This window comes from Westerdykella ornata (genome assembly GCF_010094085.1).
Source record: "Westerdykella ornata strain CBS 379.55 unplaced genomic scaffold EI97scaffold_12, whole genome shotgun sequence".
Taxonomy (NCBI): Eukaryota; Fungi; Ascomycota; class Dothideomycetes; order Pleosporales; family Sporormiaceae; genus Westerdykella; species Westerdykella ornata.
In genome coordinates this window covers 616,410-629,586 of record NW_022986862.1, presented here as the reverse complement: position 1 = coordinate 629,586, position 13,177 = coordinate 616,410, and the positions used below count along the sequence as shown (strand labels likewise).

Below are 13,177 nucleotides of genomic sequence, written 5' to 3'. Positions count from 1 at the left end.
GATGGCGTGAGCGTTGGGATGAGAAAGTCCAAGGTAGGCGGAAGCGCGGCGGAATGTTTGACCGAGGGCTTGGCATCCCCAATGCCTCTACGTCGCTGTAGCTAGACGACCATTGCAAAGTGAAGCTTGAAGGAGAGCTACAGAGAAACGGAAATCTATCCAAACCGTGAGAATAAAGCTTTCATTCACCATGGTAAGACGTCCTCGCAATGAAAGAGCTTTATTTCACCGCTAACTTCCCAAGCTCGACCGTCTCGTAGGCCTCAGCATGCTCATTGCAGCCACCGCAATCTTCCTCTACTACACCATCTGGACCCTATTCATGGTACGAATGCCCCATCGTACCATTACCGCTCGAAACCCCACACAAAACTAACCAACCCTAGCCCTTCGTCGACGAAGATCACCCTCTCCACTCTCTCTTCCCTCCGCGTGTCTGGGCCATCCGCATCCCCGTCATCCTCATAATACTCGGCACCACAGTCGTCGGCAGCTTCCTCTCCGTCGTCATGATACGGAGTAACAGGAAGAAGGCGCTGAAGGCGAAACAGAAGAAGGCGACTTGAAGCCGCCGTTTGCACCATGTCAATTTCCGTCATGCATGTTCTTCGGCGTTCATCAGCGAGGGCCTGAGTTCAGTCGAGGGAGGCAGCGCTTTAGGGCACAAAAATGAATTCTGGGTTCCTGAGTGAATTCAACGCAACGACCGATTCCGCTAATACCTTTACAAAAGCGATCGTAACTTCTAGTATTATTGTAATGACGTTACTGCTGTCCACATGCCTGTACCCTATGCTTTCATAATACGAGTGAACGTGGGACATACATAAAGCTACTTTATGTACGACCAATGCTCCAATTCGATGGTGTGAACTGACAATACACTATCCTTCTCGCGCCCTATCGCCCTCACATGACCTGGCAGTCCTCATTCCCGTTCAAGACGATTGTTGCCCCTCCGTCATCTGTCATCTCCGTTTGCTGCATCGCATGCATGCGTTGGGCCAGTTGCGCAAGTAAAGCTCTCTGCAAAGCCATCAGTTTGGAGCACAGCATACTAGCCGAAGGGCACTAACCGTGATATAAGCATCATCTCTTCCGTCTTGACGGTTCACATCGTTCTGGGAGATGATCTCATATTCCTGGTGCATTCGCTTGCAACTTGCAAGACCATTGTTTTCAACCTTATCATCCTCGTCACTATCCTCCGCTGCACGGCGTGATGTTTCTTCCGTGACTGCAGGCTCGGAGGTGCTTGCCTGACGGTTTCGTCTAGGTCTATGACCGAATCCGAATCCGAACCCAAGACTGGAGACTCCGGTATCGTGAGGATGGATGCCAATCCCCTTCCGGGCCCTTCGTTGCGCCTCAGCGTCAGGGGAGAAGATCTTGATGGAGTGGTCGATGCCTGAAACTGCCATTGTCGGCTCGTATGGGTGGCCTTGTACGACATTGACTACTTCCTTATCCGCTTGGAGGATGTTGAGAAGCTGCGACGTCTTGCGGTCCCATATGAAAACGTGGCCGGAGTCGCTGCCGCTGACGACATACTCGTCTTGAAGGCCAAAGTAATTGACGTCTTTGACAGTCCTCACATTGCAATGGCCTTTGTACACCTTCGTATGCGGCGCGCAAGACACACCTCGCCCAACACTAGCCCGAATGCGACTCCTGTCATAGTCTCGCCAGAGGATATGGCCGCTTCGGGTACGGGTCAGTCCTTCGCCAACTTCTTCCTCATCCTCGTCTTCATCATCATCTGGGATAGATTCATCCTCACCATCCGAGTCACCTTCATCCTCATCCTCGTCGTCCTCGTCGCTAGTGTCTGTCTCCCTGTCTTCATCCGTCTCTTCATCCTGGGTCGCCTCCTCGTGGACGTTTTCCTCATGGCTTACGGACGAAAGCGGAGTTTCGCCTTGTCCGGCAGAATCACTGGACTGCTGCACCGTGATATGTCCGGCGTTCCCTTCGGAAGCAGAGGCATCAGACTGAAGGGGCGCTGAAACACTGCGAGGGCGCTCAATTATCTCGGCTTCCACTATCACGTCATCGTCTTCATTCGGGTCAACGTCTTCTTGCTTTTCCCGTATCATCCGTTCTTTTGCTTTTACGTCTCCATCGGCACGGCCCTGGCCACCAAATGCACGGTCAACCGCCGCAAAGCGGATATCTCGAGCAGCATTCCACAGCACACCTCTCCCAACCTTGAACGCCCAAGTTTTGATTGCTGTCTTACGGTCCTGCACTGCGTGATTTGATGCCGAGGATCCGGAAGCAGGGACAACAGCACCAGTCAAATCAGCAAAAGGCGTTTTGAGGGCTCTGGCGAACGTGATGACGGCCGCCTTTTCCGTACGGTGAAGAACACGCGTATCATCCGTCTCAAACTTTGACGCGTCTACGTTCACAATGGGGTCGTCGCTGGCTAGTTGGAGCAGATAAGGGATGAGAATGTCGTCAATGGCGTCAATGTCCGCGTTCGGTGGAATAGGGAAGCGAGGATGGCTCCCTGCGCTTGAGAAGCCTTCCACGACGGCACCCAAGCCACTATCGAGCCAAAGCAGTAGTGCCTTGAGGAAATCGTACGCAAAATGCTCATGTCGGGGTAATGGTCTCTCATTTGGTGCAGGTTGGATGACTGCAAAGTAGCGAGATATTATGGCCTCTGAGCCACTTCCTGTTCGGAGCTGGCCTCCAAGGACCCGAGCCAAGATGCCCGCAGCTTGGACGAATCGACGGGTAGCCGCTCGGTGATCCCGCAGATGATTTTGCAGTGCTACATCGACCTGGTTGGGATCCATTGGGTAACCCCACGTCCTTGCAACCTCATCAATATCTGGCAAGATGGAGCCTGCATAGCCCAGTGCAGAAGTAAATTGCGGTCGATAAGTTTCGGGCAAGTCCCTGACATCCGCAGGTATGTCGCTAGGGAGGTTAAACATCTGCTCCTGAATATTGATTGTGGTTTGAGCGATGCGGTAATGGTCGGTTTCTCGTAGAGCAGCGGCTTCGGCTTCGGACAAGTGTCTCTGGGGTGGCTCGATGCGGAATTCTTCGCTTTGTCCGTTGGAATAATTGACTCTCAGCGCTAACTCATCGTGCGACCCTGAAGCTGAAGGACGAGAGCTCCGGGTACGTTGGCGGGAGCCGCCCCTATCCGTGGCCTCCTGAGATGACATGCCCGACCTGGTTCGTTTGCGTTTTCGGCTTTTATCTTTCACTCGGGGCCCGCGATTTCCGTCCGAAACATTGGATGAGCGAACCTCCTCGGAAGCATCGGGACTGCGCAGTATGTCGAAGCCGTAGATCCAATCGCCTGACCAGCTCACGATCAACTCATTGGGGTTTGCATCGCTTATTTTGCATGCGGTGATATGACCATTGTCCTTGCGAGTCATACGTTTCTTCCCATTAGGTGCGAATTTCTTGACACATCGAGTAGCTTCACCAAAGGCTAGGTCATCATGCACATTCCAGTTGCGCGCGGTGGGTAGTTTGCCGCCACGCTCTCTCAGCTTGTCCCGTCCAGTCATGCGTCGGTCATGGAGGAAGCAGTGGAGATGTGCGCCGCCAAGGGCAATGTAGTGTGGCTGCGAAGGCGAGCATGAAATGGTGTTGAGATCTAGGTTATAGCGGCTATACGAGATAAGAGGAGGCGGTACTTCGTCAGCGGCATCGGCATCCGCCGCCCAGCGTGGGAGATTCGTCATCTTGGGTGGAGGGTAGGTCTTGGACGGCTGACGGATATCCCACTGCCGCACGTCTCCATCCTCGGAACACGTGAGGAAGTAAAAAGGGCTATCTTCAGTCACGATGCGCTTGACCGTATCAGTATGACAACGGAACGCCTTTGCATTGGTATCCCCCTCTGTCAAAGTAAGCCCGTCTAACGCGCCCTGAACACCCCCGGGACGCCGGGCCGACTGAGCTGAGGTAGTCAATCCGCTGTAGAGCGAAGTGCCGCTCCGTTCGATGTCGAAGATGCGCACGTCATCGGTGGCGGACACGATTGTCCTGTCGTTGGAGTAGGGCATGAATTTGACCGAAAAGATGTTTGTTCGGTGTCCGGTCAGAATGGAGGCGGTCAGGCTGAACTGATCGGTGGAGGAGTCGGGATTGTAAGCGTGGATGTTGATCCTATGGTCATCGGAGCCTGAGGCAAGGAGACGTCCAGACTTGGACCAACTAACACCAGGTCAGTTATTGCACTTTTCCCTCAACACGAGGCTAGGGTAGCGGAAACCACTCACCAGAGAGCATTGACACAACCATGGTGTCCGCCGAGCTCGTTTACGATGTCCATTTCATGGATCCATCTCCGGTCGCCATAGATGCCGGGGATGGCGGCATACGTTGTACGGTCACCAATCTCGCGCTTGACAAGACGGTCATAGACGGTGTTTTGGATTTTTGAGCTCATGATCGTATCAAACGTGGGGCAAAGCAAAGGTAGCAGTGGTAACGGCAGGTCCGGAAAGGCTTCGAAACGCAGCAGCAGCTATGGAGCTGGATTGGAGGCGTGTGCCACGGGGATTCGGAGCAGATGGAGGTACTGAAGGAGGATTCCAAGCTCAGTCAGGTTGGGTGGGAAGATGCGGAGCAGGTTGAAAGGAGCTGGGTCGCATGTCTGAGCTCGCGGAAGATTGGGAGGCGGAAAAATGAGGAGGAGAGTGAGTGCTGGCAGACGAGTGCAGGCGAATACAGGCGTGGTGATGGAAGCAGCTCTAGCGGTGACGAAGCGGACCGCCTCGGCTGCACTTCGGGAGATTGCCGCGCGGAACCCTGGGCTCACGTGAATTGGTTGGGTTCGGGAATTCGAAATTATTACATCTTCTTTCAGACTTCCGGACAGCAAGTGCGGTTATAGTTGCGCGTTTCGATTGGCTCTGTTTGTAGATAGGGTTTATCATTGCATTGGTGTATGGATACTGTCCATGGCATGCATATGCATCGATTCAACCCTTTGCACCAACCTTTGACGAGCAACACCATCTTTCCAAAAACCCTTCCAATTGACCCCGTTGACCCTTTTCGCACTGGCAAACAAAAGTAACAGGCTACAAACAGCGCTTCCCCAAAATAGAACCCGCAAGCAGAGAGATCTGGAGCGTCCGAGGCGCGTAGTCAGGCGGCAACATCCCTGGACCTCGTCCAACACCCCTAGAGAAGCTTCTCTCCACCACACACCATGTTCTGAGCCACTCCTCCTCTCATTACTCCAAGCAACAAGCGCCCATTATCATTGTCCAACCGCCCGCATTAGCCGCTACATACACGGCATCCCACTCGCTCCTATAAGTGCCGCCCTTTCTCGCGCAAACCCCAGGGAAGACGTTCCCTCGACCCCTCACTCCCTTCGCCCAAAACGGCCCAACCACTCACCCTCCCCACCGAGCACTCTCGGTCTGCGACGACGCCTCCTCCTCCTCCATCAGCACCACCCTCGCAGCTGCAAATCGCCAGCCAGCTTACCACCGCCGGCGACATCCTCTGGGACCAACGTTACACCACCCGCCCGCCGCCCACGAGGCTGCGTCCCACCCACGCTGGCACGCTGTCCGTGGCGAACCGCACCGACTCGTCCATCAGCGTCCGCAATCTCAGCGATACCCACAACCAGATCATACCCGTCGTGCCCACCATGGATTCACGGCGGCATCCCAGCTCGTTTAAGCAACTGGAGAAATTGGGTGAGGGTACCTACGCCACGGTAAGGATGAATCTGAGCACTTGGTCCCACTCGCAACGACGTCAAATGCTGACCCTACTATGCTTCCAGGTATACAAAGGCGTAAACCGTGAGACGAAAGAGCTTGTTGCCCTAAAAGAGATCCACCTCGACAGCGAAGAAGGCACGCCGTCAACCGCCATCCGCGAAATCTCCCTCATGAAGGAACTCAAGCACGAAAACATCGTCCTCCTACATGATGTTATCCACACAGAGAACAAACTCATGCTTGTCTTCGAATACATGGACAAGGATCTCAAGCGGTACATGGACGCCCACGGCGATCACTCCGCCCTCGATCCGCCCACCATCAAGTCCTTCATGTATCAACTGCTCCGCGGCATCGCCTTCTGCCACGAAAATCGTGTTCTACATCGCGACCTGAAACCCCAGAACCTCCTCATCAACACCCGGGGACAGCTGAAATTGGCAGACTTTGGTCTCGCCCGCGCCTTTGGCATCCCAGTCAACACCTTCTCCAACGAGGTCGTCACCCTGTGGTACCGCGCGCCCGACGTGCTCCTCGGCAGCCGCACGTACAACACCAGCATCGACATCTGGTCCGCAGGCTGCATCATGGCAGAGATGTTCACAGGCCGACCTCTCTTCGCCGGAAACACAAACGAGGACCAACTCCAGAAGATCTTCCGCCTCATGGGCACCCCCTCAGAACGCTCATGGCCGGGCATCTCCCAGTTCCCCGAATACAAACCGAACTTCACGGTATATTCCACACAAGACCTACGTCTCATTCTTCCGCAGATCGATGCCACGGGTCACGATTTATTAGCACGGATGTTGCAGCTGCGTCCCGAGCATCGCATCACGGCCCAGCAGGCCTTGGAACATGCATGGTTCCACGATCTCCCGCTTTTCCAGCAAGATCAGGCGCAGAAGAGGGCGATGGCGGCCGCTAGGGGCGAGCCGATGGGTATGCCGCCTGTTGGGATGGGCCAGCAGCAGCCGATGGGTGTGTATGGACATGGACAGGTGCCCCAGGGATATTAGGATACTCCGCGGAATGCGCAGGGGGCTGCGTTGCGAAGGGAAGGTATATCCTCGCTGGACAGGAGTTCTGCTTTTGGTGGGAACTTGCAGGTGCATCAGGAGGCGCAAGAGGAGGTGGGGAGTATTGTGCATTTTGGAATGGGCAAACAAAGTGGTTTATGGTTGCTGCAGCAGCCCGTAGAGGTGCATCCGACTGTGGGATTGGGAGCTGTGGATTCTCAGCAGCAGCAGCAGCAGCAACCACAGCAACCGTTCGTGTCGGACGACAGCCTCGTTGTGAATAAAGTACAGCAGGAATGGCAACGTGGAGAGCAGGACTACGGCATCACGTTTGGACAGCAATACCAGGACGTACTACTAGAAGCGGAAGCTCAAAGGCTCTCCCAAATAGCTCAACCGGCGGTGCTTGGAGACAGCGCGTCCGCGTATACCCTTAATCAAGGATTCATCAGTCAACAGTGTGAAGCTTTTGAGCAACAGGTGATTGTGCAATCTGGAGATTATGCAGCAGAGCAGGTGGTGCAGTGGGGTCTGCCTGCGCAGGGGGCTGAGGCTGAGGCTGTAGCTGAGGCTGCAGCTGGTGGTCTTGGTCTCGCTCTTGGTGGAGGTAGTGCTGGTGCTGGGGATGCTTGGGAGTATGCGTATGATTTATTGGATGCTGCGAATGTATCTGTCAACGAGGCGACTCCACGTCCCCCTGAACAGCTGCTTCAACAACCCCCTCGGCGTCCTCCTCCTCGAACAGACTACGAGTACCGGGAATCAGAATGGAACTAAGACGGGGAAATTTCCTGCGCGGCTGCTTCTCAAGCGGTTTCTTAGATTCTTAGCTATAGCTAAAAGAGACGGATGGTTGGAGAAGGGATGAAGGAACTTGCTAGGTAGGTAGCAGCGGTGGTAGGAGGTTTATTAGTCTTGGATGCTTGGTTTGTTTATACCTGGGGAATTCGTGTATCCTACGGTATCTGGCCGTGATGCCGTGGGAGTAGGGTAGGATTGGTTACCTTGGATGTTGCCTGGCTTGGGTTGTTCTCCTAGATGGGTTGTGATGGCGTGCGTTGGGGAGGGTAGCGACCCGTGGTGATGCTGTGTGTTCATTTCTAAGGCCATTGTATTCTGTTCCCCTTTGTTTTGGAGATTTCTTGCGTGCTTGGTATATGTATATTTTTTGTTCGTAGTTAGGGGAGTTACAAAAGGTCTAACATTGACACCAGAACCTGTGAAAACGAATATATCTATGTATCGCCGTGCCGCTTCGCCTGCAGCCATGCAGTACGTATGCCCTCATTCATTTGCATATCGCACGTATCGATGGCAAATCCACATATAAACCCTTGTCCCGTCCCGTAGACCACTGTCCTTGCCCTCACTAATATCATTGTATTCATTCCTCACCTCGTGGGAATGTGCCGCCTCTTCACTATAAGCAGACCTGAGACTGCTCACCATATCAGCAAACCCAACAATTTCCCATTATCGATATCTCACCGCCGATGTCGAAATCGCGTCCTCGCACACGTGGTCTAGAAACGTACATGGTATCTAAGTACCTACGGAACTCGGCCTAGAATGCCGTGCTCGAGACCACGATGTACCGCGCAGGCCTACTATCTATCCTCCCAAACCCTGACGAACACACCGTCATACCCACCAGGTAGACTACGGTGTAATAGTAAGCATTACAAAAAACCCCATCGCTTACCAGCACCAATCACATCGACGGAGATAACGCATGACGCCTTCCTTCCCAACAACACTCACCACCATCCTACCCTCTGCTAACCGGTAGTCTACTTTAGTCCTGCATGAATTCCAAATACCCAACTAGACTCTACCGGGCCGCGATGATTAGAAACGCTGACAAGCCCTGGGAACGATGTATTCCAAATGGCGGATGGATACTGATAGCTCCATGTATGACGACAGACATAGGTCGACAAGCAATCACTAGATCCAGGCCGAGGATAGCTATAGGTCCATCCCCGCATTGCCTTAGGTTGTGCGACGCCGCTTGCGTGCTTTGGGGTCCGGAAACTCGCATAATAAATGCATGGAGATAAAAGAACTGTGGTTAGTAATACCTTAGGGTATTTGAAGCTCGATTGGCGGGGAAAGGCGTATATATTGACGGTGTTCGTCGCCTGGTTGTTGGGATCGTGTTACTCCGTACTGGTCTTGCTTCCACTGTCGAATTATCAGCGCTGCACGCAGCGATCAAACCATACCTCGAGATATTCTTCGTTTCCTCGGACATCGCATCCACTTCCCGCCATCGATTGAGCCGCCATGCCTCTCTCTGAAGACGTTCAAGTGCTTGAGACGAGCAAGGGTCTCGTCGGTGCGCTCCAAGGCGCCGCCGGTGGACCGTCGCAGTTCCGTCCTGGTGAGTTTGAGTTGTTGTCAGCGGATACATCTCAGAGTCTCCCTTTCCTGCTCTTGTTCTTCCAAGTCCTCAATTCCGTCTGTAGTTTGTCAACAACTGGTCTCCAAGTGCATCTCCATCACCTCATCCACGCTCTATCCCACCCTAGCCTTCTCCCAACTAATCTAGCTCACCTCATTGAAACCCATACTAACCACACACCCAGCCCACGCACGCGGCCGCCTCTACACAGGCACCTTCACACCCACGCCCACCGCCTCCTCCCTCTCCCGCGCCCCGCACTTCACCTCCCCCTCCACCCGCCTCACCCTGCGCTTCTCCTCCTCGACCGGCATCCCCACCATCCCGGACACAGAACCCACCGCCAACCCGCGCGGCCTCGCCCTACGCTTCCACCTCCCCAACCTGCCCAACGGCCACCGCCACCACACGGACATAATCCTGCATTCGACGCCCTCGTTCCCCACCCGCACCGGCGCCGAGTTCCTCGAGCTCCTGAAGTTGTTGGGAGGCGGCGACAAAGGCTCCATCGATGCGTTTCTAGGCGCGCACCCGGAGACGCAGCGGTTTTTGCAGACGCCGAAGCCGAGCCCCGAGAGTTTCGTGACGGAGCGGTACTTTGGGGTGAATGCTTATTACCTCGTTGATTCCGAGGGGAAGAGGACGGCGATTAGGTATCGGGTCGTTCCTGCGTCCGGAGAAGTGAGGCATCTCTCTAGCGAGGATTTGGAGAAGAAGGATAGGGATTATTTGTTTGCGGAGTTGCCTCGCAGGTTGGAGGCTCAGGGGCCGGTAGAGTTGGTTCTGCAGGCTCAGGTTGCGGCAGTGGGGGATGTGGTTGATGATGCGACGGTGGTGTGGCCCGAGGAGAGGGAGATTGTTGAGCTGGGGAGGGTGAGGATAGAGAAGGCGGTCGAGGAAGAGGAGAGCTTGAAGGAGCAGAAGAGGGTTATTTTCGATCCGATACCGAGGGTGGAGGGGGTGGAGCCGAGCGCGGATCCTTTGCTGGAGGTGAGGGCGAATGTCTATCTGATTAGCGGGAGGCAGAGGAGGCAGGCGGAGTGAGGAGGGATATGTGCTGGATGATGAACCGTCATCGAAGTCGGATAGCTTGAGCGTACGACTCCGTCGGATCGACATGATTAACTGTTTGGAGATATATCTGAAACTTCGGAGATTTTGTTTCGAAGGAAAGAGGACCGCCCCTTGGAACTTGTTGGTAGGGGCCATTCGTTACCACTGGGGCAATGCGATCCAAACAGCCAGCTTGGTTATGTTTTTCAACTGGTCATACTGTAAAGGGATGTCTTGAAAACCTGCACTGAGCTCCATCCTGTCCATTATGTTCAGCCGCGACTATGGGCGTCACTGGGATGTCAGATGATTCAACCTATTGTAGGATCCCGGCCAGCGATCCGATGTAGTAGCTGGGGTTTTCTGTGGTATCCGTTGTATGCAGAGCATACAGCTGGACCGCACAAAGATGGCAGCAGCATTGTCCTAGGGCGGGTACCACAAGAGCTGTCGAGGGGTCCAGGTCCCGTTGGAACTGTCGATCAGTGATCCCCTGATTGTCCACAGGCTCGAAAAAGGGATGGTTCATTCAACAACTTTCTCGGCTTTAGCTTCCTCCTGTGTATGGCGTTTGACCAGGAGAAAGCTTCTGCAGGAATGTGGAGATGCGTTCACATGGAGATATCTGTCGATTGAGCGTGATGCTGCCGTTTAAAAGGAACACAGTAAGGGATCCTCTCCTATTCCTGTGGGCTCTCCGTGAGCACGTAGGGATAAATATCCATACGCTTCCAGTTAAGATTGTGACCTGGTAGTGCTTAGAGGTGGAAACCTACTAGACGCTTCAGGAGAGGTGCTCCTTTGATTGTTGAGATCTGAGTGCGGCGGCAAACCCCGGCCTTGAAATGTTGAAACCTCATCAAATGGCCTCTCACATGCATATCCCGCACGTGGCATCTCTCAGTGAATGACGAACAGATAGGAGGAATGGGTCCAGGGTCTTCAGCCACATCGCCGAGTCGACATGATGCCGAACCACGGCGAACGACTCTTCTTTAGCGGTTGGCTGAAACTTTGAAGCTCGGACTACTTTCTTAAAGGTCAACGTCGATCGATAGGAGAAGTGCGGTATGTGTCGAGCCAAGTTGCAGTGCCCTGATAGTTGTCGCGCATAACCAAGGCATCCATCAACCCGTGCAAGAGACATCACCACAAGGCCAAAGAAAGTCCACGGCCATCTGTGGGGAACAAAAGGGGGGTGGTCTCCGTCACTCCCGCAACTCGTCGAGGCTGGGCACTGGGGAATTTGGGGTTGGTGCCACTGCTGCCGAGGATGGTGGGGCATCGAAAGTTTAACTTTGGAGGGAAGACGTTGATGGCCTTGCATTGAGATCTTCTGGCGATCCCAACCAGGACTGTAATAAGATTCCGGCCTCGCCCACGCCATTACTGTTATTCGCGGCCGGGGATTTTAAAGTAATCCACGTGAAGCTGTGGTGACAAGCGGCAGTGGTGGTGGCGGGCAGTTCGTTGCTGGGTGCATTGACTCCTAGGAAGATGATTTCGACAACTTTTCCAATCACCGTGTGTCTGGCACGAACTCTGGGTATCTGAATCTGCAAATGTTCTCCGGATCCCGGATGGTAGGTGTTACTGTGGTAAGCATGATGTACGCTGTGATATCGCTCCATTTCCTGCTCAGGTACTGTGTAGCTACAGCAGCGCTATCGCTTCCCTCTTGGAAAGCGAATGTGCTTCCTAGAACTTGGCAACGGTGCAGCATTGTTCGACAGCACAACTCCAAGAGACTACAAGGCATGAGCAATCGTCCTCGTGATCACTAATGCCTTGCATGTGAGAACTGAGGGCAAGGCTGGACCGCGCGGCAAACGAGTCAGTACCCTAGGTAGCGGAGAGCCACACAGAGCTGTGACCACTACTGACGACCAGACGCAGCGTTCTGCCGGAACGGTCGCACCGACATGTTGACTCGTTAACCATGGGGTGTTTCTGCGTGCGTGAAGGCGTCGAGGGGTGAGGAGGTCATGAAGTTCTGGTGCCTGCTTCATGTTTACTATAGTACATGTCTTGTGGAACTCACTGTTTTGAAAGGATCCGAGCCTTTCGACTCTGGCTGCGAATCCGGAGAAAGATTATCCGTAGGTAGCTTTGCCTAGCCAGGGAGCGGGGATTACTGGGTATTGTCAAGGGGTTTCTGTGGAGCCAAAACCGGCGCCTTGCTGGATGCTGATTTGCTCCGTGGTGGTCGAATTTCAGGTATCAGGTACTCCGTACGGAGTACACTTGGTCACCTTGCTAAAGGAGCTACCAATCAAGTCCATCATTGTCGACCTGGCGATCACAGTATACTTAAGAGCAACGATCCAATAATGAAGGAAAGCGTCTCCCAAGAAGGAGGCACGTCCCGGCCAGACACATGGTAGACGGCGAGGTGGCCGTTTGGGAGAAGGGTAGGTACAGTGCCGAGGCTAGCGATAGGAATCTGGCAGGGCAGCCACGAGGTTGAGAGGTACGAATGCCAGTGTCGTGGGTATACCCGGGCGATGGAGTAGGCAGCTGAGGGACTTTTATTGCGGTGTACTGTCAGGAGACGTCTGGAGATGGAGCAAATGGTGGTCGTCCAAGTGAACAGCGAGTAGTCGCAATCAGAGGTGTTGATTTTCCTCTGCCAGAACCATGGCGCTAGAGGGAAGGCGGGGAGAATAAGCTTTGTGCGAGGCGCGGATAAGCCTCAGCACAGTGGGTATAGTGGGTATGTACTCGGTAGCTCTTGGTGAGCCAAAAAAGAGGGGCCTCTCTGGGGAGTGCATTGATTGGGACAGCAGTGTGCTTGGGCAGCCGGGAGATGCAAGACTATCCTTGGTGTGACGGGCGCTGTAACGGACTCGCATACGTAAGTGACCTGTGTAGGTGATAGATGGCCGGTCGAGGCCGAGATGGCACACAGCGCTGCATTGTACGGAGTACACAGTAGGAATTTCCTTCTGAGTCGTGGCGAGATATGTAATGCACAAGTTGGG

The 13,177-nt window shown here is 54.0% G+C and overlaps 5 protein-coding genes across 5 annotated transcripts; 3 read left to right on the top strand and 2 right to left on the bottom strand.

Annotated features, from left to right (window-relative positions):
- Window positions 1-113: 113 nt before the first annotated feature.
- EI97DRAFT_419786 (dolichol phosphate-mannose biosynthesis regulatory) lies at window positions 114-786 on the top strand. Its single transcript, XM_033797004.1, has 3 exons — window positions 114-193; window positions 245-325; window positions 387-786. The coding sequence occupies exons 1-3, from the start codon at window positions 191-193 to the stop codon at window positions 564-566; spliced, it is 264 nt and encodes an 87-aa protein (XP_033653552.1). The 5' UTR covers window positions 114-190; the 3' UTR covers window positions 567-786.
- Window positions 736-4,703, bottom strand: EI97DRAFT_433943 (WD40 repeat-like protein). Its single transcript, XM_033798496.1, has 3 exons — window positions 4,254-4,703; window positions 1,077-4,188; window positions 736-1,026 (listed from the first exon to the last, which is right to left on the bottom strand). The coding sequence occupies exons 1-3, from the start codon at window positions 4,421-4,423 to the stop codon at window positions 910-912; spliced, it is 3,399 nt and encodes a 1,132-aa protein (XP_033653551.1). The 5' UTR covers window positions 4,424-4,703; the 3' UTR covers window positions 736-909.
- On the top strand, window positions 4,547-7,516 carry EI97DRAFT_467712 (Pkinase-domain-containing protein; the record flags this gene model as incomplete). Its single annotated transcript, XM_033801615.1, has 4 exons — window positions 4,547-4,673; window positions 5,439-5,713; window positions 5,783-6,705; window positions 6,802-7,516. The coding sequence occupies 4 exons, from the start codon at window positions 4,547-4,549 to the stop codon at window positions 7,514-7,516; spliced, it is 2,040 nt and encodes a 679-aa protein (XP_033653550.1).
- A 1,041-nt stretch (window positions 7,517-8,557) lies between these two features.
- On the top strand, window positions 8,558-10,482 carry EI97DRAFT_433941 (heme-dependent catalase). The gene is made up of 2 exons (XM_033798495.1): window positions 8,558-9,122; window positions 9,328-10,482. The coding sequence occupies exons 1-2, from the start codon at window positions 9,026-9,028 to the stop codon at window positions 10,185-10,187; spliced, it is 957 nt and encodes a 318-aa protein (XP_033653549.1). The 5' UTR covers window positions 8,558-9,025; the 3' UTR covers window positions 10,188-10,482.
- Window positions 10,483-10,872: 390 nt separating this feature from the next.
- EI97DRAFT_63445 (uncharacterized protein) lies at window positions 10,873-11,763 on the bottom strand. Its single transcript, XM_033802972.1, has 2 exons — window positions 10,973-11,763; window positions 10,873-10,924 (listed from the first exon to the last, which is right to left on the bottom strand). Exon 1 carries the CDS (start codon window positions 11,581-11,583, stop codon window positions 11,068-11,070), a length of 516 nt encoding a protein of 171 aa, XP_033653548.1. The 5' UTR covers window positions 11,584-11,763; the 3' UTR covers window positions 10,873-10,924; window positions 10,973-11,067.
- Between the last annotated feature and the right edge of the window lie 1,414 nt (window positions 11,764-13,177).

Excerpts from the sequence above, each read along its gene's own strand:
- EI97DRAFT_419786 (XM_033797004.1), top strand. Across the intron at positions 326-386 it reads CCATCTGGACCCTATTCATG|CCCTTCGTCGACGAAGATCA; the intron begins GTACGAATGCCC and ends AACCAACCCTAG.
- EI97DRAFT_433941 (XM_033798495.1), top strand. The coding sequence starts at position 9,026 with ATGCCTCTCTCTGAAGACGTTCAAGTGCTTGAGACGAGCAAGGGTCTC. Across the intron at positions 9,123-9,327 it reads ACCGTCGCAGTTCCGTCCTG|CCCACGCACGCGGCCGCCTC; the intron begins GTGAGTTTGAGT and ends CCACACACCCAG.
- EI97DRAFT_63445 (XM_033802972.1), bottom strand. The coding sequence starts at position 11,583 with ATGGCGTGGGCGAGGCCGGAATCTTATTACAGTCCTGGTTGGGATCGC.
- EI97DRAFT_433943 (XM_033798496.1), bottom strand. The coding sequence starts at position 4,423 with ATGAGCTCAAAAATCCAAAACACCGTCTATGACCGTCTTGTCAAGCGC. Across the intron at positions 4,189-4,253 it reads GGTTGTGTCAATGCTCTCTG|TTGGTCCAAGTCTGGACGTC; the intron begins GTGAGTGGTTTC and ends ACCTGGTGTTAG. Across the intron at positions 1,027-1,076 it reads GAGATGATGCTTATATCACG|AGAGCTTTACTTGCGCAACT; the intron begins GTTAGTGCCCTT and ends ATGGCTTTGCAG.